Source organism: Molothrus aeneus, chromosome 4 (assembly GCF_037042795.1).
Source record: "Molothrus aeneus isolate 106 chromosome 4, BPBGC_Maene_1.0, whole genome shotgun sequence".
Lineage (NCBI taxonomy): Eukaryota > Metazoa > Chordata > Aves > Passeriformes > Icteridae > Molothrus > Molothrus aeneus.
In genome coordinates, this window is record NC_089649.1 from 23,258,329 (window position 1) to 23,283,798 (window position 25,470).

A 25,470-nucleotide genomic window follows, 5' to 3' on the forward strand; every position below is an offset into this window, starting at 1 on the left:
ATGTACTACTATTGGATATTTGGAACAATTGGTTAATTGTCTTGTATAAGGAATTACAGGAGAAAACAATACTGGCCATTATATTCAGCCAGCATATACAAATTTATACTTGTTTAGAGCCATTTCATAAATATTATGCCTATCAAAAAAGTGCATTTATCCTAAGATCTCTAAATAAATGTCCACAAGAAAGGACTGCCTGAGAGAAGGAAAGCAAAAAGGAAATAGAGAAACTTTTAAATAGCAGGCTCTCTGGGACATAATTATTGCAGTAACAACAAAAAAAGTTACTGCTAGTCCAGACATGCTGTGTTTCAGATACAAGAAGTTACAGCAGACATAAATAACCCAGTTTGGATAAATGAGAAATCTGAAAAATCTGCTGAGAATGTTATTTTTGGCTCTGCTGTACTCAGCATAAGAGGCTGAAAATGCCCACTAATCCCAGCTTTCAGCACCTGGCTCTGAAAATGTCTGACATGTAGCTGAAGTGGAAAGGCTGGCAGATGCATTAGAAATATTTTTTTATATACACTTTTTAGAAGATTAAGAATATGAGTTTACATGTTTGTGTGAAAAAATGGTTAAAGCAAAATCACAACAATTAAGATAAGCTTACATGAGAGGGCAAGGCGTTAGTTTTGAAAAGGATTTAGAAACATTGGAAATATTTGAAATAATGCACTTTACCTTAAAGATGTGTCTGACTAAGATGCCTTATTTTCTACTTGTTGAGCTTTGCTGATGACTGGTAACTCAAGGAACCATCACATGACAAATGAAAATTTTTAATTCATGCTTGAAACTGGAAATCTCAGCATTATTCAAAGGCTACTTCTAATGGCTTAGAAGCTATTTTTCTTCCCATAATGCACACAGTTTCATAATAGTATTTTGCTTTGTATATGCTGGATCCATGCTTTGATTAGAATATACTGGCTGTGTTGTATCAGGGAAAATAACATTGTTACAAATTACCTCAGCAATTTCTAGTAAGCTTTTGCCATCGCTTCCTGCTGTTCCAGCCTGTAGGGACCATGGGCTTATCTCTCCTACCTAAAGCTTCTTGTTCAGGTTTTCTCTTGGGAGTCACCAGTGGGTTTTCTGAAATGGGTTTGTTCCTATTTGATGGCATCCCAGAGGAGGATGTGTTGGCATCTGGAGTGCTTAAGAAAATCTTGAATATCTGGAGACACAGCAGATTTCTCACATTCCTTTGGCAGTGGTGAAACTTCTCATTGAATGCCCTAAAACTTTGGTAGGCACCTGCTCTAACAGGCATCTAGTTTTCTCTCTTTAATTATTTTGGTGGATTTCCAGTTCTCACAACCATATGTTTACACAGAGGTTACATTTCAGTTGGAAATTCATTTTATTCTGTTCTTCATAGCTGTGGCTTCCATATGTTGTTGAATTTAGTTAATACTTAGGCTTCCTATATTTGATGTTCGTTTTTCTGATCTTCACTGGCCATAGAAAATGGAACAGTTCCTCTACTGGAGCAGAAAAATTATGAAGAATGAGAATTTTGTAATTCTGTAATTCAGAGCTCAACTAAAAAAACCCTGAAATTTTAAAGTTTATTATTCTTGCTATTAATTTGTTGATATTATTATTTATTAATATTAATATGTATTAATATTAATAAATATCAATACATTAATGTTATGTATTATATATTATTATTAATATGTGTTATTGTTATTATTAATTAATAACCTTTAAATTGTAAAAGAAAAAATCAAGACGTACCTATTTTTTATCTATTTACCTCTTTTTTTTGGACACTCTTGATAGTTCTGTGTACACACTCATTTATTCATTGCAGAGTCAGGTAGGTAGCTGTCTGCTTAACTTGAGCACTAAGTGCCATCTGATTTCAGTGAAGCCTTGTACCTCTTTAGTACACAGAGGACTAAGAAACAGTCATTTCATCTTTTCTTTCCACAGTCCTCTACATTAGCATGAAAATATCTATCTTCCTGCCCCAAACATAGAAAAAATTGGGACAAAATCTTTTGTCATGGCAGAGTTATTCTAAGGCACAAACAACTAAAATCACTTTCATTTTTTCCTATTGGCTAAACATCTTGAGCTTTCTCCGTTCCCTTTTGTGGAACAGAGCATGGAGAAAAAGCTCCACATTTCAGAGCATGCTCAAGCAAGCATATTCTTAAACATCAGCACACTAATCTTTCTCTGTTTTGGAGAAATTGTATGAACAGAATAAGAGTAAAATGATGCGACTGTTGTTTCATGCTGATTGTGGCCAACAAACAATGCTTTCCTGATTGTGAATGCTTGCACACTATTAAAGCTTAAAACAATAACTGTCTATAGGCCCTATTCTGACCACAGTTGTTTTGTATAAATAAAAAAAGAGCTTTGAGCATCCCTGTAGATTCAGCACACTTTACATGAAAGCTGTGACAAGGCAGTGCATAAGCACATCAAGAGAGCTTAGCACAACCAAGGGGGTAGGCAGTGGTACTAATTGGATTAGTGGCCTTAAAACAACTGATAACTAGTAGAATTAAGTTCACTGACAAATAGCATTTCCCTGCTTTCTTATTCCTCTTTGATCTTTAGCATCTCCCTTTCTTCTTAGCAGCAGTCTCCCCTCCAGGAGGATTTTGATCCTCCTTGGGTGTGCCTCCAGTGATCCCTGGTATATGTCTCCCAGCTGTGATCTTGGAAGGAGAAGGAGGCCACCTGGTGCCTTAAGTTTTAGCTTCCATGTTTTTCAGATTCTGTGCTGCCTTGGTTTGTAACTCTGAACTTCATGTTAAGTGTTGATAAGTTGTCTTCACAGGGTAGGTAGACAGAAAAATCCTTTTCCAACCTGAGAACCAAGGACAACCATTGCAAGCCTCAAGCCCAAGAGCATAAACAACAATGAATTGAAGAGAGTGAGCAGGGAGGATGGGAGTGATGAATTGAAGAGAGCGAGCAGGGAGCTTCATGACCTGAAGCTATAATTGGACAATTAACCCCAATATGCAAATGGACCAGAACTTATAAAAGTGTGGGACCTTGTGATCAGTCGTCCATTTTGCTTGACCATTTTGGGTCCATCTTGGGTGTAGCCCTGGCCAGACTCTTCTACTGCCCAAGGTACATCCTTTAAGGCCTTTTAATAAACACCTACTTTATTCTTTAACTCTGTTCAGCCTCTGTTCTAGGTCAGCCTCTGTAGGCATCACACCCATGGATGTATACTCAGACCCAGCAGGCACAGACCTGCATGTTAGTCCTGACATGTAAATGTCTCAGCTTGAACATTCAAACAAGCAACAGACACTTATGGTGTTATCCATGAAGAGGAAATATGCAGATGAAAGCTACAACATCCTCCTCCAACAAGATAAAAACTAAACAGTATCATTGCTAACTGTCTCCTGAAATTTATAGTTCTCTGCTGAGATTAAAGTGTTCTTTAGGTAGATGGTGTCCTTGGCCTATGACAAAGATTTTAGGACTTTATTATTATTCCTGCTTTGACTTGGAAACTACAAAAATATTAAGAGCAGCACTAAGGCATCATAGTACCTTGTAGGATTTGGTTTTTTACCTATTGAAGACATGAACTAGTGTCTGTTCAGACACTACTAAACCTTGATTCAGCATCTTTGGAATTCAGTGGAGTGGGCATAATGCATTTAACATCTATTCAAACCAAGGGAGGGAGAGGGAGTAGAAAATGAAAAAGGAAGAAATGAAACTAAATAGATGAGTAAGAGGGAATACAGTGGAACCTAAGATTTTTATTTTAGTGGAAGAAGAGAAATGGCAGAAAGTGGAAACAGATATGAAGATAAAATTTTTGAGGAAAAAAAAAAGCAAAACCAAGCTAAATGCATGTACCTGAGTGGCTGGTAGGAAGCAGTCAAACCAAAACCCCACATCTCAGACTAGGAAGAATTTCTAGTCTGCTTCTGACACAGATAATCTCTTCTAACAGAGGCAGGGGTTCAAATTTAATTGGGCCAGCTCAGCCAATCAAGCCATTAATCTTACCTGCAAAGATTTCTGGTCAAATACCCTGCTAAAAGTTGGGGATCCTGATGAATATTTTTTAAGAGGGAGTTTTGACTTAAATACTGTGTTATAAAGTGTTCCTTCTTTTTGCAGAAGGATGTTTGTTGCATTTTATCTCATGGACTGTTGCTTTGTCATGATATTGTACACACATAATTGTACACTCCAGAAATGTTTCCTCATTAAGAGCAGTATATAATATATTTTTACTGTATAAATATACTAAATCAAGGTGACTGCTTTTTATTGGACTGTCTCCCAGTAAACTGGCTTACCCTAATGATAGTGAATGGTAATCACTGCTGCTTAGTGGATTATATTTTACATAAATTCCCTTTAATAGTGATGTATTTAGTTAGTGCCAGACAGTTAAATGTTTATCCAAGTGTTAAATTCCAAGTGATATTCATTGAATACACAATGTGCCAAATAAAGATTAACTATTATATTTTTTCTTTGCAGAAGGCATTAGTGAATAGCAGTTCCAGATAATAGAATTGACACATCTTTTTTTTTTTTTTTTTTTTTAGATTGCCTCTGTATTGCATTTTCAAAAGGCAGGCCTTTTCTTTTGCTTCTGTATTGCATTTCAAAAATGCAAAGGAACACGCCTACCTTCCACCAAAAAACTTATATTTAGAGATCATGTAATTCACAATTTCAGGTCTGCAGTTTCATTCTTAGCTTAGCTCCAGTCCCTTATAACTTAAAAATGTGATCTTTTTAAGATTAGGTTTTCTTTAAACTACTCTGATAGCACAGCTCACTAAAAATACCAGCAGATTAAAAAATTCCTGTAGACATACTCTTTCAATAAGCAAAGGGTGGAATTTCACAGCAGGCATTTTAGCTCACTTAAGAGCACTCTTTAGAGTTTGCTTAAAAGGAACATGAAACATTTCCTGCATATAAAATTATCAGCTTTCAAATTTGATTTGATGTTAATAAACTAAAACAAATTTGGAGAAATGATTTTCTTCCATAGGACCAGAATTTGTCATACATTTGAAGAACTAAAGCATGAGAATACCCTTTACCCTGGGACCTCTACTAAGTTCAGTCAGTACAAGCAAGAGAGGAGACAAGGGGTAAACGTCCACGGAAGCCGAATACAAAACAAGAATATGTGAGTGTATGACATTTGTACTAAGATTCCAGGCAACAAACTAGGCAGCTGAGACACTGACATCAAACTCTTTCCGCAACCTTGCTACTGAAGTGGTTATATCCTGGAGAGGGTGAGTCAAAAAGGGGGAACAGCTTGGATAAATCTACCAGCCACATGCCAGGACCCGATACTGGATGCAATTCAGGAACTCAGGGGTGCCAAGCTGCCTAACTTGAATATTCTGCCTTGTGCTGTGACCTATTCATGGAAGTATATGTGCATTTCTCTTCATTGAAGGCAAAGATGTCACATATTTTTTACTTCATTGGTACCTGCAATAGGCCATCCAATGGGTAGAATCTCATCCTGAAATTCACTTTTGTCCTTTGGATGTAGCTTTTGGAGAATTTAATCATCGGGACTCATGCAGCTAGTTGATTGATAAATCTGTCTCTCCATCTGTCCTTCCTTCCTTGTTAGAGCTGAGATTTTAATTACAAACATCTGTGTACTGTCTCTTTCTTCGTTAAAAATAGGAAGTGAAGTTGCCCTGTAGCTGCTGACAGAGACAAAACAGAGCAAACACCATGATGGAAACATTTGTACAGCTAAGGGAGAATCCTCCCTCCTTGCCTAATAGGTGTCTAATTTCAAGGATAAGTGAACAGGCAGATTTTGGGGATTTCCCATGCATGCCAAAAAGAAATCAAATGTCTTCAGTTATTTTTATACATAAATTATTATTATTATTATTATTATTATTATTATTATTATTATTATTATTATTATTATTATTATTATTATTATTATTATTATTAATAATAATAATAATAATAATAATAATATTAAAAACTTCCTTTTCCCTATTTAAGTAACTCTTGATAATTGCAACAGACTCTTTGGTTAAGGTTTGTTAAGCAAAACCTCCTTATCAGTGGTGCATTCTTTGTTCCATGAGAGCATATAATTTGTTTTTCTGAGCTTCTTTACAACTCACTTTTTGTGCTTTTGTAGCCAGACTAAAAATCTTCATTTAGTGGTTTGAAAAATGCAGTGGGAGGCTTTGGAGAGGGGGACAATGTTTCTTGAGGGAGGCTGTATATGGAGACAGCATGAATGCTTATGCTTGGTCACATGAACCTTCTTACTGTAGTGGTTAGGAGCATGTGCCAGATCAAAAGATATCCCTTGTTCCCTTCATTTTCTTCCCTTCTGCCTTCTGAAAGAGCAGATGGAAGGTTCCTTTCATTATATTTGTGGTTCATCATTATTTATTCATGTGTTCGTCTTTCTGATGAGAGTACATGTAGGAGGAACATTATCAAGCCAAGGTAAATTTCTGCAGTAGTTCCAGTAGGTTTATAAAACATCTTTGCAGCTAGAAAGACAAGCATTTTTCAAAAGACTACATGGCAAACACAGTTTGCTTAAAGAGGACCCTCACAAAGATGTTTATTCATAATTCTGTGGTGTGAAGCTCCACAAAATGGGAATTTTTGCAGTGCTAGTCACCATGACTGTAGGGTTACTAATAACAGTGTAACTTAGACTCATTGTTCATAGGGGATAAGGAATGGTGAGCCTACAGCTTTCTTCTGCTAGCAATGCACTGCTGAGAGACATGCCTTGCCTTTCCCTTCCCCCTTTCTGCCTTTTATTTCAGTTGAAGGTGTACAAAATAATACAGAGAGGAGAGAAGAGTGAATAGAGGGAAGTGAAATTTCAGAGGAAAGAGACCTGAGAGGGAAAAGAGTGTAGAATTTTAATTTGAAACATATTAGATTTTTTTCCTATGATTTCTGCTACTTAATTAACCAGTCTGATAGCCATGGTGCTCAGCTCTCCAGCTCTGATCTGTGGCATTAAAGATTTTCCTGCCCACACCCTTAACTATTCTGACTTCAGGCACTGCAAAAACCACAAAAAGCAAGCATATTGACATTTTAATCACTCAGCTGTGACATCAATAACATTTTGACACCACGTGATCTAACAAACCCTTTGTCTTGTTATCAAGTGATACAAGGAGGCATCTAAAGCAGCAGGCTTAACCTTGGAGGGCTTTCCTCTCCAATTATGCTGTGTTAGACTGTGTGCAAAAGGGCTGCTTTTAATGCAGCATTATTACAGTCCTACAGTTTCTTTGCTTTAAGAGGAGACAGCTCTAGGTGTGGGTTGGTGTAAGCAGACTGAAAATCAGTCTTTAAAAAAAGCATTTGAAATCACAGATACATCACAGATAGCAAAAGGATTATGAGGTGTGGCACCCTAATGTCAGGCTATCTATATTGCTAGGTTTTTTCCAGACACAAATTTAATGGGTTTTAAAGGGGATGCAGTTCTGCTAAAAAGGAATGTTGGCTCTGATTTCCTTTTTGGCCAGTATAGAAACACAAGAGAAGAATATGTGGTAGAGATTTGCCTAGGTCCTTCTTGCTCCTGTAGAATTTTTACATGCTCCAACTACATCTGAAATAGCAATTTAAAAGATGACAGCTGAAATAAGTTTTCAAAATAGTTTACCCTCTAATAATTTATTAGGAAGCCCAGAATGAAACTAGCCTGCAGAAGATTGATATCCTTAATAAATAATACCTCTTTAGTGCATATATACAGAGAGACAGGAAGCCAGGCAGGCTTTCTCCAGCCTCTGAAGAGAACAAATAAAGGCAAGAGTTGAGGGTTGCCTATGCTAAAGCCTCTAGCAGTTTCTAATTCTCAGCAAAACATACCTTATTTCTCCTAGAGCCAGGCAGTGGTAGGGGGGGTACCAGCCCTGTGGCAGCACTGATGTGTGGTCTCCCAGTCTCAGGTTCTGCAGAATCAAGAACAACTGATGGCATTTACAATCATAGTGAAAATACTGCTACATAAACGTGACAATTTATTGTCCACTCAAAAGAATAACACCACACACACTTCCCTTCATTTTTGCTCCTGTGTCCCTGGATGTTTTATACATTTATACAGGACAGGTGTTACGTGAAGCTGAGCACAAAGGAGAGCCACACACAGGACTGTTCACACATGTTTTGTAAGTGAAGCAATTGTCCCATTTGGGCACTATAAGAAATGCTTATATACCTACAGCTGTGCTGAAATCATCTTCAAGACCTCCAGCTTGGTATTCTCTTCTACAGACATGCATTTTAACACTTAGTCCCTGAAATGAGTGTACAGTTGACTCTGCAGACAAGCAAAGGGTGGTTGAAGATCTTTGTTTAGACTTCAGAGGGCACCCCTCTGCATTATTTGCCTGTCAAGTCTTCCTCCTTTAAAAGAATATAAAAAATACTGAGCAAAATTGCTATATTTAACAAGACAATTTTAGGTTTATAAATAAGGCGTCGTGTTCCAATTAAAATACCCTTCCTTGTTTAAGCATGTCAAAACTCCAGAAAGATTGGTTTCCTATAACAAAAATATATCTGCTAATAACATGTGACTTGCGAAATTAATTTGTATATTACAGCACATTCTTTTTTTTTCCAACTTCTTTATTAGAACTTTACTATGATGAACACAAAATCCCTGGGAAAAAATGGAATTTTTTTTTTTGCAGATACTAAACAGAGTAATGTACACGAGGATGGGAGAGTAATTTTCCTGGCACATTCTCTTCAGATGCCTTATATGGAAGATCTACTATAAACTACTTGCAAAGATTTAGTGTCATACTGTCATCTCTCTATTTTGAAACTGAATTAATTTGTATATTACACCAAGTGTAAATTGCATGTGTTCTGCAGAGGAAGTGCAGTGCTTACGTAGACTTGGAGTAGACAAGCTGAAGCACCCTGTGGCATTTTTTACACCTAAGGCAATTCCTGGCAAAAATGCCTCAGAGAGCACTGTGGGCTGTTAGTAGTAATTCTTCTGCCTGATGCCAGAGTAATGTGCTTTTCCTCAAAATAATCATGCTTGAGCACTCACCCGGGGTAGAGTAGAGGTAGGGTGTTCTGCACTCACTGCTGGTCTAATTAATCCATCTTCCCTCTTTTATGACTAGCAAAAGTTTGACATTGATACCCAACTGACTAACAAGAAACATTAGGATTTTGGTTTGAAGGGATGACTTAGCATATGTAGGTGTGCCTCCTCTACTGCTTCAGAGTAGGTATAAGTCACTGGTCAGTTTTCATCTGTGTGATCCCAGGTAATTGATTTCCCAGTTTCTGAGAGGTCTGTTAGGCCTGTGCTTTTATGGTGCTCACTTGCTTTTCTTAATAAAATAAATCAGGGTGTATCTGCTGCACACAACTTGCCTGGAGAAGCATTTAATTTTATTTCCCCACTTCTTGCAGGATATATTTAGTTCTACTTATGTAATTTATGCTTTGCACAGTAATGAGTCTATCAAACTACAGACCAAGAAAATAGGACTGGATACTGTATATCTCAGAAACATGACAGGAGAAAATGCATTAATGTCTCCTGCCTACTAATACACATTCACACATATCCATATTTTGCATTTTGAATTCTGTACTTCAAGTTTTGAACCTAAGGGAGAGAGAAGCTCTTCCTTAACAGACATCTAAGATGTCTGGACTAGTCTTTAGTCCTGATATGATTTTTTCTGAATTTAGACTTTCATTTTGTGTGCCTATATCCACTGGAAAATATTGCTACTAAGTATATGCTACACATCAGAGTTTATTAAGAGCTTTCAAATAAGCCATAAGCTCCTTTACATTTTATCTTCTGAGAGGTTTTTTTCAGGGTATTTCAAAAATTGCAGTTAACTGGATTGCAAGCAGGTTAATAATAATTAGCACTTACATTATGCATGAGATGCTAAGATTACTCTTTACTGATGCCTAATCTGTTTATATCAGATGTCATGACTGACATACTGTAGCTGAGTGGTCCTAGCCAAACACCAACATCCCAAATTAGAAATATATACAGAAATGGAAGGCATAACTGCAGTCCAGACTACAAGTTCTCTGATTTCAGTCTGTTTCCTGTCATGTAGACATAACCAGCTCTCGACACTGAAGCATGTACATACTCTGTGCAAGCCACAAAACCCATGGGAGTCACCTCTGCCAGGCTTGTGCTGGCTTCTGTTCAGGGGCAGCTTGAGTGGATCTCTCCCAGTCTCAGAGGCAGCAGAGTGGTCCTGGGGCTGCCACAAATCAAATTCAATCGCAGTTCTGAGAGTGGGGAAAGGAAAGAAGAAGAAAAGAGGGAGGGTGGTATGTTATTATAAATTTACAGGTGAAGCACAGCCAAAGAGTGGTTGCATACAGCATTTAGATGGATTTGTTTTGCTTTGCAAAAGTCATCAATTGGAGCATCTGTAAACTCTGAAGGATGCAAATAACTTCCCTTATAAATGGCTTAAGAAGTCACGCTGCTTTCTAAAATGATAGCTGCCATCTAGTTGTACTGTGTGTCACACTAATAGGCCACGTGTCACACTCAAATAGGCCATTTTTAAAAGCGTTAGCAAAATATGTCATAGCATCTAGTAACTTCTCTTTAACTGCAGTTGAATAAAGTTGTTTTTCAGTTTGTTACAGAGCATTGCTGTTGGCCAGCAATATTAGGTGGGCCCCTATTAGGGAGCAGCTGCACAATTCCTCTTACTACATACAGAAAGGGGAAAGCTTTTGTCACAAAACTTTGATACCTACTACAGGAAATCAGTGTTTTTCCCTTTCCCTTCTACTGAGTCTATACTGGAGCCACTCAGAAACAGACTAACATAGAAGATATTTTAGTGAGTGTAAGAGGAGTCTACAACCAGGATCATCTTCGCTCTCCCTCTTCTCCAGTTTCTGATTCCTACATTGCATTAAGCTGTACCCTAAACTGTAAGAGCTTTCCCCATCATTCCTTGAACATTTCCAATAATTCATCTCTTCAAAGAGTCATTCCTTGACTTTTACATAATCCCTTTACCTGCTGCATGTCACTTTATGACCTTTACTCTTACAGTCTCTCCAGTATTTTCCCTATGTAAGCATGAGTATGTATCTGTATATACTTACATAGCAGTCACCTTATAAAGGTCAATTGATTAGAAATGGCAAAGTATTAAGTTCTATGAGTACATCAGATAAAACAAGTATGGTAACTGAACTAACAGTTGGCTTCTTATATGGGAAATAATGGCTATCATAATAACTTTTGAGAAGACTTCCCTTCTGTTTTCCTTTCTGTTCTTCCCCAAAGCAATTTGATGTACAAGTCATTTTTGTGTGATTTGTTTTTCAGATATGGAGACAAGTGAAAAAATCCAGAAAAGTGGAGTTCTTCAGGTGTTCGCAAGTCTGTTGATGCCACAATCTTCCTGCACAGCAAAAGTAGCTAACATCATAGCAGAAGTAGCCAGAAATGGTGAGGTTTTCTACAAGAACTTTTCTGCTGGAACATCTTCAGTTTTTCACCTCACTTGTCAGTATGTTTTACTTCATTTACGTTTTCATTTTATAGATTAGACACCTTTCATGTCCCTCCCTTTCACTCTTTTTGTTTTGTCTATTTTTTTTTCTGTACTTTTTAATACAATCAGAACAGCAGTTGGCTGCTGGAATTTCTCTTACTTTCATTCTGTTTAGTTTTTGAGACAGTAATGTAATTTATTGGACAGAAATAGCTGACCACTGATGAAATGCATTTCTATATGCAAAGCATGTAGAAAAAGAGACGTGCACAATGTGTACAGCCAGTTGTGCATAGGGTTATAGCAGCAGCATCTATACAGGTGGTTAAGGGACAGTAGATAATTTCTTTGGTCTGAGATTTGTCCTAAGATTATAACCCTTATGAGTCTTTGATACCACATTGAAACCAATTAGTCCTGCCTAAAGAGCATTTTATGTGTTAGAGTCCAAAGTCCCAGATAAGAATCAGCTTCATTTTGGTATGTATTATATACATAGACTACATAATACAACATCAGAGGTAATCAAAAAACTATTTCAATTTTTCTTTAGACAGGATTATCTTGCTCACCCAATACCTGTGTATCTTCAGCCCAAAAGAATGGCCTCATACCTGCAAGCAGACACTATGGGCAGACCCTGTGATGAGGCTAGAGGACATTTGTGGCTGACCTTTCTTACTCCTGGACTTGCTGCTGTCACAGCTGAAGAGGCACAGATTCCATTTTGGACTTTCTTTTACCACAGGCTAGAGAGAGAAAAGTAGACTGTTACTTACCTGCTGTCCTGGAAGCCTCATCCCTCTCCCTTTGTAAACTCTCATGTTGATGCCCCTTCAGGGAAAGGGCTACATTTTTGTTGACTACTTTCACATTCCATTTCCACCTTTTCTGAGGAATCACAAACTACAGCTTCTTACTGATACCCCATGGTGACCTCCACCCAATTTACTGGTTTTAAGACAGAGTTATATATGGTTACTCAGAAACAACACAAATGAGAAAAGAAAAGAGATATGTTTAGTTTTTAAATGTTAAAATTATTTAGATAAAGAGGCAATAAAATAATAAAATATGTATACATAGAAATTTAAATTTAGAAATGTTTCAGAATGATAGAGACTTAGGCAAATATATCATGGGTTTTTTTCTGTACTTAATGAATTCATAATAAGTCTTTTTAGAACAACACTGTCAACCATATGTCCTCACAGTTGGTCCTTTTAGCTCCTACCCAAGAAGGGAAAAGTTAAGAATAAAATCAATGCTCACAATAGCTAAACTGATTAATTACTATGTATTGTTTCTGCAAAGATTCCCTTACAGAGCATTTTAGCCAGTATCTGAAATCACACATGAAATGTCTGAATAATTTCTAATGTGTCCTTTTGCCTGACAGCTTTTAAACTGATGAATTATGTACACTCTCAGAAAAGCTAGCATTTTACCTGGTTCATCATACAAAATAGCTTTTGTCTTTTCCTTAGAGTCATTAGCAGGTGTAACTGGGACCTCAGCCCAGATTAAAGTGAAGGTATTCAGAAATTATTTAAGGTCCCAGTGCTTTCAAGACTGAGATCATGTGGGTATTTCTCATTGCTTTCTAACTTCATTGAAACAGTTGCTTAAGCAGGATAGGAGAGAATACCTAATTTGAATTCTGTTGTTTTCTTTGTTTTATTGCATAAAACAAAGAGTTTAATGCTTATATTGTACCTGTTTTCAACAAACTTTAGGCCACTTTGAGAAATTTGTGTTCAATGGATAGTAGGCATTAAACTCATTTCCTAAGTGTTCGTGTCATGCACTACTGCCAGAACTTGGAGCAGAGACTGTGATTTTGGGTTTTACAGATACAACAGCATCTTTTCCTTCCCCACTTCCTGTTTTCCTCTTACATTCCCCTCATCTGATCATATGCATAGCCATCTGATCACATCAAATCTCTCTACTTGCCTTGGCAGCTTTGTCGTGTTTCATCTTTTCACCTCTTCATGCTCTTGCTGTTTCACCTCCTCTGCTCACATGACTCTTCCTCCTCCCAGCTTGAGCTCATATTTGTTTCTTCTATTTTAAACACCCAGACATACAAAACTCCCTTTAGTCACTCATGTCTCTCTAGCTACAGCTATTTGCCTTTCAACTGTGAGCATCATGAAGGCTCAGATGAACTTGTTACATAGAGTTTCTCTCTCCACCGTAGACCTTTTAAACCCTCTTCCAAGGTTTTTAGTCTTGTCTTCTTTGCCAGATGCAGGAATGAGAGAACATCATCTTCACAGTGTGTAATACTACAACACAATTACATTTCACTTTCAAAATCTTGTCCTTCTTTTGGTTTATGTTACTCTGTTCTCAGTGGTTCTTCTCTTAAATCATTAGCGATTCTTTGCTGTTTTCTTCCAAGGATCTGCTTCTCTTCTCTCCCAGTTTAGTGGAAAGCTTTTCAAGACTCTATTCTCAATTACTTTCTCATTCTTCTATTACTTCTGTGTAGTATCAGCTGCAAAAGTAGGTGCAGTTACCACATCTGTTTCACAGATCTATTTTGATACATATGGCACCGTTTCTTTTACTTCTTGCTCTTACATGACCTCGATAAATACAAGTTTGCTCGGCGATTGACCAATGATTTTGTTGCTGTAAAAGCTTCCACTCACTCCAAATGGAGGGAGGGTGAAGGAGGGGTTTCTTACTCCTTTTCAGCACGTGAGGAAGAACGTAAACAAACAGCAGAACAGACTGAGACCTCTCAGTATTTTGGGAGAGAACAAGTTTCATTTTCTGATACAGACTAGGAAAAAAATATCCACCTGACTTTGATGATGTAGAGACTATGGTAAGTTAGTGGGTGTAAAGGAAAGTGATGCAGGGATAGCTGAGGAACAGGGAAGTTTTTACAGGCAATTGAGAGGAAGAGGCTGAGGGGACAGAGCAGACAGAGGAAGAAACTAAATACATCTAATAAATAAACATTGCAATGAAGTTGAAAGTAGGCGATAAATATACTGAATGTTACAAGGACATGGCAAGACCAGTTTTAAACACCAGATGTATCTGATATTTGTTTTGTTCATTACAATGGATACTATCACCATCTATCACACTATAGTATCTAGCCACAGTTCTAAAATGTTACAGTACCTTGGGAAGGTGGGTTAATTGTGCTCACATCTATCTTTTCTTGGATCTGTGCAAGTGTACAGATATTGCTGATTCTTCTTAACTGTGTGTTGATGTATCAGAGTCATATCATCACATAATCATTGCTTACCTCCAACAATTCTTTAGCTAAAATAACACTGCAGGATTAAATACAAAAGAGACTAGATTTTGTAGTTACCAAAACATCAAAGAACATTGTAATAGGTGCAACAAAGAGAGTATTTGAGAAGATGTATTTGTACTTCAAGCATTGTATGAAATCTCTGAGTTATTGGCATGAGGAATTCTGTTGATCCAGAATCAGAAAAATTTTCTCATCTGTTTTTAGGGGGATTGTACACACTGGTTCATTCTGTCTCATAAATGATTAAGTAACACAAAGGTTAACTGACTCTGAAAGATCCAATATTGTTTAGGATCAGAAAGAGACATATCTTGCCCCTCTACTCAGCCCTGGGGAGGCTGCATCCTGATTAGTGTCCTGTTTTGGGCTCCTCTGTACAAGAGAGTCCTGGAGCAGGTCCAGCAGAGGCTACAAGGGTGACAGGAAGCTGGAGCATCTGTTACAAGGAAAGGCTGAGGGAGCTGGGTCTGTTCAGCCTTGAGAAGAGATGACAGAGAGACAGAGAGGGGACCTTACCAATGTATGAGGAAGAACTTCTTTATTGTATGGGTGACCAAGCACTGCAACAGATTGCCCAGAGGAGTTGTGGAGTCTCTTTCACTGCAGATATCCAAGAACCATCTGGATGCAATCCTATGCCCTGTGCTCTGGAATGACCCTGCTTAAGCAGGAAGGTTACACCAGATGAGCCATTGCAGTGCCTTCCAATCTTACCCACTCTGTGATTCTGTGATAATTTGCAGTTCAGAGCAAATCAAAAATATATTGACCATTTGCCTTACAATATTACATCTCTAAAGGGTGCTCTTTAGTAAACTGTGAAATAACACTGGTGTTATCAGGTGGTTCCTTCTATAAACCACCTTTTTAAAATGTGCAGCACAGTGTCTGCCTGGCTGTATCTCCTTCTGCAGAACTGCCATTTATGTCTCTGACACCAGGATAGTTCTCTATGACTTGCACAGATGTAAAATAATTCTTTGGTTCTCTGTGGTAAAGCAGGAAGGAAGGGCAGAGAGCTTCCCAGTGGATGGGTCCTCTATCTTTCCTCCCATGGTGGGTATCTGTTAGATTGTGGAAAGCTACAGGCCTTTGGGCTCACATAAACTCTTGTATTTCTCATTCTGTTTTTCTGTTCTTTTCTTCACCTTTGAAATAAAGGTTACTGAGCTTTTTTTTTTTAATCCCTTGAAGCAAAAGCTTTTCTGGAATTCTAATTAAGGCGATAGAGAGTAAAAAATGCTGCTCTAGAATACTAGTTTTAAGTCATCTTTTGTGTTATTTAGAAATTCTAGTTTATGTTGAATTTGTTGTGAATTCACTGTTCTTTGCAGCACTTCTTTGTGATGCTAAAAATATGCTTAGTCTGATCTATGTTAAATTAGTTTCCATGGAAGTCAATTAATGCCCTTAATTCTTTCTAAATTAGCAAATAATGGAAAGAATTAAGCCCAAATCCTGACTTGGGCTTATTCTCTAGAAACTTACATGAGAATTTACACTGTTTGTCTGTGCGTGTGTTTAAGGCACACAAAAGGCCCAGTTGCCAGGCCAGTGTAGCTGGAATTGATGGGATTGGGAATAGCTGGCCTGGCGTTAAGAGGCTTTGCTTTATTTGCAGAATTCATGCGGAACCCCTGTGTGGATGCTGGGCTGATCCCTCCCTTGGTGCAGCTATTAAACTGCAAAGACCAGGAAGTTTTGCTTCAAACAGGACGTGCCCTGGGCAATATATGCTACGATAGCCGTGAGTGTTGAAATCTGCTCTATTTTGTACTTGCTCTTGTTGAAGGGAGGGGAGTGTTTTGGTGTTCTGTATATTGTGTGCTGCGGGGTCATTTTCCTCTTTTCTTGGTTTTTATTTACCCCATGATTCTTCTGATTGGATGAGAAAATTGAACATCACACTTGCATAATGTTTTTGTGACAGAAACATTAAAACATATTTTCAATATTGTAATACAACTGGATATAAAATAGAAAGGTTTTCTGATCCTGGATTTGGTTTTTTGGGTTTTTTTTTTTAAACATAGTTAACTGGGGTTTTAAGGAGCAGATGCTACAAATGCAGAGGCACTGAACAGTTTATTTTTCCTCAGACAGAATGTGTTGGAATGGAACAGAGTCAGAATGAACACTCATATTCTAACCAGTCTCAAATCTGTGCAGAGCTGCATATGTGGCTGAAATGATGCCTGAGTTATGTTGCTGATTCTCAAAATTCTTACGTGGCCAATCAGTTGCTCCAGGATTACATATTTGTATTTTTCGTAGTCAAGGGCGGGGAGGGGGGGGACGACAGGGACACATTGGTTAGGCTTTTTAGCTTTTTATGGGCACAATAAATTTTTACAATGAGAAGCAATGGAGATTTGAAATGCAAGTGTGACTGCATGTGCTGATTACATGCATGGATGCGTCATCTGCAAAACCAAACCAGCGGTTGCAGCGTTTTAAAAATGCAGCCTCATTATCCCTCACTTCAAAATTTTGAAAAAAACCTGTGCACAATAAATATGGTGCAGAAGCAGACACACCAGGAACATGTTGCACATGAAAGAATTATGGATGTCTGCAGATGGGAAGTGAGATGAAATTGTAAAATCATTTTGTTATCCTGAGAGTTAGTGACTTATTTTATATGGTGAGAATTTTTCTGCACGCTATGTTTACCAAAAGTTCTGCTGTATGAATACTGACTGTAACCGTTCTCCTTGCTATGTTTTTCATCTGAGTTTGAAAATTTACATTTTATGTTGTTCTAAATTACCTTGCCTTTAAACTCAGGGAAGTTAATCATATATTGGCATTTCCAGTTACAGACAACTACTGCTTGAGGATGTTAATGTATAATTCTTTCATTTAGGCTTTTTTTTAAGGTGACCAATCAGCTGAACAGCTGCTTCCCAATGGAAACTTCACAAAGAATCTGTTAAGCTTCCTATAACATAATTTATTTACTATATTCTGTTTCAGGATTATGTATGAGATCAAGGTCACTCTCAGTTGCACTGGTTTATTTCATATTAGTAAAATCTATGTAATTGTTCATGTCATTATTGTTCATCCCACATTTTTTCATGAAACACAATAACGGCACATAGAAATGGTTTTGTAGCGTCAGGTTTTATGTGGACGCTACTGGCTTTTACATTGCAGAATTTATCCTGTACAGAAAACTGTATTACTCACTTTGTGTTATCCTTCTGTGGAGCAAAGCTAGCACTGATAAAATCTACAGTAGGCAGTGCTGTGTTCTGTGTGCCATGTGTTGTCGTGCTCCTGTGGGAGGACAGTCACTACCTTCCCTGTGTATGTGAATAAAATTAATGAGTAAAGTGTAATAAAATGTGACAAAAATCAAGGTTAGCATATTGGATTTGAGTGGAAGAGACTATTTACAATGCTTAGTTATCACATCCATCCTATCTGACATTTGCTGTTAACTTAATGTGTAATTATTAAATATTTATGCATTCTATCCTAAATTTTTCTTTAGGACAAATACTTTCACTATGCTTATTACTAGAAAATATAGTATATTTCAGCTTCTTACTATTGGTTTTCCCTAATAAGGAGATATAAAGTATAACAAAGACAAGATGTGGAAGCTGGTACTTCTTAATAAAAATGCAACATATTCATAGTATTTTTTTTTCCAATTGAGACAAAAGCATCTGTTACCCTTCTGGTAATCGTGATTTGTATAAGAACTTTAAATACATCAGTAACTAGATTTTTCCAATTACATGAACTTTTTTTTTTCAGTGCTACTGGCCATGTTACTATAACATGCAGCAATGAGGAATATCTCTATGTCCTAAATCAATGTTAGGCTGAGCCTATGCAATAAAGTCCATATTGGCTCATGATGGCTCATAGCAGTATTTCTTTATATTGAAAGCCCAGTTGTCCTGTATTTCATCCCAGCAAGCATGGATCACTTTGTTTAGTGACAGCTTGTGCCAGAGTGGGTTAATCAGGTCTCTATTTCTGAGAGAAGTTGGCATGGTGCAGGATGAAAGTTGTGGGACAAACAGCTGCTTCTGCAGGGAAATCCCCTTAAAACTGGCCTTGAAGAGGAGAAGAATGGCCTGAATTGTTTTTCCAAAGGAAAATGGCAGTGGTTCCTCAGTGTTCACAGATCCCAGAGTTGCTGCATGAAGGCAAGACTATTTCCTAAGTTCAGGAGTGGCTACTCCTAGAACACAGCTACCACAGAAAGGTAATTCATGACTAAGTGCCAATGCTGAAAGAGATTTAGTACCTTCCACGAGTTAAAGGTGAATTACACCTGGACAAAGACCTCACTGAAAAGATTCATTTCCTCACAGAAAACATTATATGAAAACCTGTTGACTTACTGATAGATTTTCTTGTCTATTATGTTTGGGGTAGACCTGTTATTGTCTGGGTGCTCACATGTGTTAGCCCTCAAAACCCTACTTAATTACCTATTTGAACATGGGAGAAAATACAGAGAATTAAATTACATAAACAGTTAAAGAGGAAAAATTAGGTCAAACTTTTACCAAGCAGTCTTGAGAGCATCCTTTTTAAAGTGTTTGTTTTGAAGAAATCTGTGTTATGTGAATCTCTGAACATCAAGAATACAAGCAAATATAATTGCAAAGCAGGGTAGAAGGAAGCTTTGTTAGTATTGATGAGGTTGTGGTCTCCCAGCCTTCCTCTTGTATGCAGAGATACAAGAAACAGTTGAGGCAGATAAAAACATTTTAAGTCAGAAGTAATGAATTGCAGACTGTCAGAAGCAACTGTATGCAGATTGTTCAGTGCAGCTCTACAGTTTAAGAACAGATACATTACTGCATGTTCCTGTACAGCCTGTAATTGTTCTAGACACTTTATCTAGTAAATGCCACATAACACCTCAGACCTCAAATTTTCATCAAAGCAGAAAGTGCAAACTAAAAAAATGGAGACGTGATCTCTCCTCTCTCCTGCTTTCTCCCCCATTGTGTCTACAGCCTGTACCAAGTACAGTTGCTTGTACTTCCAAATTCCCAAATTCAATACACAACAGAATCCTTGGCCTCATTCATGGGCAGAATTTTATCAGACCTATATTATTAGGTGCAAAGCTCCTAGCCCATTCTTGCCTTTTAACCACCAGTTATGTGGTTTTGCTTATAATCAAAGCTCAATTCTTAGGAATTGTTCAGTCAGAGCATAACAGCTATCCTAGCTGCTTCACCACTCTTTATTCATGAGTCAAACTACAGGTACCTTTCTAGTGTCTGTCTGTCCATCCCCTCCTGTCGTTCCTCCCAGTGCTGTTTTTTTAGGAAGTTTGCCCTTTAGGGATATTACCGAGGTACAGATGTTATAAATAATGGATACCTCCCAAACTCTTCTAAGTTCTCCCTGCACCTTGGCTCCACATGCAATGTAAAGATCTCATCTCCATTTTTTGAAAAGGTTATGTTCAATATGGTTCTTGCTGCAAAAAGCAATGTGTTAAGTCAGTGCAGTATGGCTAATTCTGCTGTAGATAAAGCCTAAGAATTATTTGCTACCATCAGCTCTGGCCATTGGGGTATTAAGTTAAAGCAAAGCATTATCCAAATTGCGCCTCATGATCACATAATGAACACCCTGGTGATTAGTACACCCTTCAGCTCTCTCTGGTGGCTTTTTTCACAGTAGGCTGGAAGAGTCTGGTGACTGGTCTCATGTGGCTGATCAAGTGCATGGGGGACAGGGAAACTGAGACTACAGTTTTCAACTTAGGCCTACTTTCTTGCAAGACCAACAAAACAATGTGGGAGAAAGAGAAAACCTGTCTGTAGCCAGGTCTCTCTCCTACTCTGACACCCCCCACACCAGTGCAGTTTGTCTAGGTGAAAGATCAGGCCAATCAAATAAGTTTTATCAAGAATTTTAGTGGATGATGATGCTATATTAAATTAGTAGTATTTTCTTAGCAAATAATAGCCTCACAATATTTTTTATCATGAAGTTTGCAATGCACATACTATCCTATTCTCAGTTATCTTTGCACAGGTAACTTGTTAAATACTTCAGTTCTGAAGTGATTGACAAACTATTTTTCTGTGTTTTTATATAGCACTGTGCACATGATAGAGGCTGCCATACTTATGCTATAAAAGTGATAATCTAAGAGGAAGTGAAAGGCTGGGATATTTAGGGCCTGACTCAGAAGCCATACAAACTAGAGGGAGGCATTCTGATTGACTTCAGTTGCGATTAGATTAAGCTCTTACCCATTAGAAAATATTTCCTTCTTGCTGTTTAGAGCATTCACAGATTCTGAAAGCTAGCAAAGGAAATTAAGCTCTCCATATATCTTGTAGTGGAAATGAAAAATTTCCCATTCTGTCCTTCCATAATATACATATTAATGGTAGTGTTTAGAGACCTTGTGTAATCCAGAAATTACTTCTTTTTGTACCACAGCCTTGTTTCATCATGAAACCGCCAGCTTGGGTACATGTTCTTAGCAACCATACTTGGTATGTAAGCATCTTATACAGCTGGAAAGAAGCTAAAAATGCCAGCCCATTCTGTATCTCCTCTGACAGCTGCTTATCTACCTTTCTCAGCAGGAGATTTATTGGGTCCTTTTCTCATTTCCCAAGCTGTATATTTCTTTGTTATCTATGCAGTCTTACTTGTATTGATGGCAAGCCTCCTAGCTGAATTTCAGCTACGTGGCCTTTCACATAAAACCAGATCCCTCTTCATCTCAGCCTCAACTCCAGAACATGAACATTTTATCACATCTTGTTAAAAAGATCTTATACATGCTATAAATTCCATAACCTCAGCTGCCTATTTTATAAGAATGTACAGATCTCTTGCAGAGATCTGGTACAAAAGACTAAGTACAAAAATAAGAAACAGCTCAATTGTACAGTTGTGTTCTCTCAGGAGATGCAATTAATTTCAGATCTACAGGAGAAAATCAGACACTTTAAAATAAAACATGCTGGAAAGAAGTCAAAATCAGTTTTCTTCAAAAAATGGCATAACCTTTTTCATTAACATATGGAAAACCAGCAGAATCCTACAACACAACCAATGTAGATAATGGTACACTACTGGCTAATCATTTTTATGAAGGTCACCTTGATTCATGCAGCTAGGCAGCATCTTAGCACGATTTTTCACTTATCATTGTACTAGATCCTAGCAAATGCACATGCCACCTACTAAGCTGTTTCCCAAGAAATACCAAGAAATCAAGACCAGAGTCTTTAAATTGTTGCTTGAAAACTGAGTGTTTTGCTTGCAGAGAATTCAAATTCAAGGTTTTGACTGTACAGTAATAGTGCTTTACCTTTAGCATTACCATAGCATTTTTACTTCAGAGGTCCTTGATAGTGCAGGTTTTTCTCCAAGGCTCTGCACACAAGTATTGCATCAGCTGGAAACTAGAGTGTATGTATGCCAACATATACTTCTTCCATAATATAGAGTTCTTGCTAGCAATTAATCATGAATGTTCTTAGGAAGCTGTTAAACAATATTATTCTAACTTCTTATTTTACAGCTGGCCTAAATGGAATCAGAATGGTGAGGAAATCTTTCTAGATCATCAGAAAAAAGACATTTGAGAGGTGATGCAAAACGTAATGAGTTCTCAGGCTAGGGTCCTCCTAGGCTTCATGATTTGGGACAAATAGCACTGACCCCACACCCAGAACTTGCCTTAGCTGTTTGTAGATCCCAGATCCACTTATTACTTTTTCAATTCTTGGAATAATTGTCCTTCTTTTTCTAGCAGGGAAAGAAAAGTACCCTGGTAGAATCCACAAACATGCTTTAAGGTTGATTCTTTTGCTTTTGTTTTATTTTCTCCTTCTTGGGCTTTTCCCAACCTATTCCAAATCCCCATGGGTTTCACACCTTCTGGGAGGACAGCTCCTCTGGCTGCTTTGTGGAGACCCACAGCTCATTTGGGCTCCTCTCAGTAGCAGCCAGCAGCACACCCCTGTTCTACACCATGACTGTGACCATGCCATGCTCACTTCACACCCTTCCTCTTGGAGAGTTTGAAGCTGAGAGACAACATTGCACTGCAGGCCTGGGAGTAGGAATTCTAAATAAATTGTGGTGTGTGGGTCTATTCTGTTAATAGCAAGAGATTCTATAAATGCTTTTTTTCCAGTGTAGAAAAACTGCCTGCTGTTTTACTGTGTAATTGGGTTCCATGATTTATTTTGTGCTGTATGAAATACTAAGATGGCTTCAGCTCTGACTTACTCTCATAAACCTAGAGTAATTTGTTTGACTGCAATGGAATTACTAAGGAGTTTCATAGAGTTATAAAATCAACTGAAGAGTCTGCTGTAAGCATATTGTATATAAAAAGGAAGGCAAAGCTACATTCAGTTTTGAGGACCTTTACCTGACTTCAGTATATCTACATAGAACATTCTCTTCTTCTCTAAGTTGGCTTCTTTAATTTCAAACAGAATTTGGTAGCAGTAATTACTACATTTTAATTACACATTGAAGTATCCTTGGAATTCAGAGCAAATTACTTGCCAATACTGAGTGTAGTAGTGTTGTATGTCTTGTTGCTGATAAAAACATTTCTGCTGCTGTATTAGAATATCAGATCCACTAGTAGCATTTGACTGGAAGTAAAGTATTGAAGTCTTGAGCAGTAAATTCATCACTGTTCTTTTGTCTGAAATAAGAAACAAAATATTTTTCTTGTATTAATATGACATAAGAGGAATATGACTAAGAAGCAAATGTTAATGAATTCTGGTCTTGAATCCAGCTTGCATTTGACTGCTACCTCAGCACAGCATTAGGGAGATTTCAATACCTGCACACTTACCTTTCCCTTCAAATGTTCTGCCAAGCTCCTGACTCTGTAGACAAAAGAAATCATGAAAGAGATTACGGCTTGATGGCACTGATATCCTGTGGTCCACACATTGAACATATTATGAAGAGTCTACCAAAAATATCCCTAGATTTCTGTTTGGATACATTTAAAAATTGTATTTGTTTGTTAGTATAAACTAATTGCATAAGAGGGCCAATACACTGCTGCATCAGTTGTCATCAGCCAAAAAAATTGCTGGCAACAGTTTTATCCAAAAAGATCAACTCTGCCTATTTTCAGTCCTCGAAGGGGCTGTATTAAAAGATAATGTTCTCCTAGTTTACTGTTTACATATGTATTATTTTAGCAATTATTCTAAAAGAATAACTTATCAAACAGTACCTTCAATGCTTACCCTTAGGGCTAAGGATAGCTGCCAGCCTTTTAAGATGAACTGACTACAGGACAGTTCTGTTATCTGAAGCAAACATAACTAATTCAAGATTGTTTCTTTCTTTATAAAGCAAAACTTTTAAGATTATGTTGATTGATTTTAACGAGTAGGCAAATAAAACAAAACAGTTTTTCTGGTAATCAGCATTATAATTCCTAAAGGAATTAATAAAGGAAAGGGAAGTTGCAGTACAAGACAGAGCAATTCCAAAAATTATCTTTCAAATTATTAAAGCGTGAATCTCAAAAGACAGTATTGCTGTGTAATGTCCCTCTTAGACATTGCACAGAAGATATGGAAAAAGCAGCAAACAAAGGTAGTGTGGTATAATCACATGAAGCTTTCTTTCCTTGAAAAATAAAATTAATGAAATGCTACTGTGTGTGTTGTGTAACAGGGTTGTGGTCTGTAGTCATGCAGTCAGAGACCTGACAGGGGCAGTGACCAAAAAGCATACACAAACCAGACTGGAGATAAAAAGTAGAGTGAAGTGTTAAAACTGAATGACAGAATTGTGTGGAAAGTTTTAATCTTACAGTGTTCAGGCAGGGAAAGAAAAGGTGAAGTCCCAGTTTATCTAAGTGGCAGTATTTTTCTAGTGTCTACATAGGTAATGTCATTTACACTAGCTCAAGGTTTGCCATTGCTTTTTGAATGTTTCCTTTCTTTTTTTCCACATGTGACCAGGATGTTTTTCCTTTGGAGTTCTACTCCTGCAGTTTTTTCCTTACACATGTTTGTAATATTTGTCACATCATAATTTCTTTGAAGCAGCCAGTTTGCTATCAGACCATTATGGTTTCAGGTGAAAGAATAAGCAGCAGGAGCAAATGAGCGCCTCACCACAAAGGTCTTGCAGAGAGGACCTAATTAAAAAACAGGGGAAAATAAAAATAGAACACGTAGAAAGAACAGTCCCTCCAACCCCCCAACTTGGGCTAATGTAGATTAGTTTTTCTTTTTTTAATTAAGAAAAGCAAGAAAGAGTTATCTGTAAAGCACTGTCCAATCTAAGCAATATTTTGGTCAAAAAATGCAGGATTGTAGCTAAAAGCAATAACAATGAAGTAATTAAAGTAAAATGGCAGTATGTCACTTAAATGATTTGATCATTACACAAGTAAAAAGAATTTTAAAATAAACACTGTATTTTTCCCATGTCACCCAAATTTGCTGTCTTAGCAATTTGGTTTATACAAATCAGGGACCTTGATCATTCTGATGATCTTTTCCTCCCTGACTTGCACCATTTATACCAATGCAACTATTTAAACCAATAAACTTGTGCAGAACATGAACTGGGGAAAGGATAATTCAGGTATCCAGTTGCAAGACAAAACTAGAACATTTCAAAGTATAAATC

The 25,470-nt window shown here is 37.5% G+C and overlaps 1 protein-coding gene across 2 annotated transcripts in view; it reads left to right on the top strand.

Moving 5' to 3' along the window:
- Window positions 1-25,470, top strand: part of RAP1GDS1 (Rap1 GTPase-GDP dissociation stimulator 1) — a 92,606-nt gene that overhangs the window by 35,728 nt on the left and 31,408 nt on the right. For both annotated transcript variants that reach the window (XM_066548067.1, XM_066548068.1), the window contains exons 3-4: window positions 11,372-11,494; window positions 16,451-16,576. In XM_066548067.1, coding sequence (XP_066404164.1) covers window positions 11,372-11,494; window positions 16,451-16,576 — 249 coding nt within the window. The remainder of the gene's footprint in view (window positions 1-11,371; window positions 11,495-16,450; window positions 16,577-25,470) is intronic.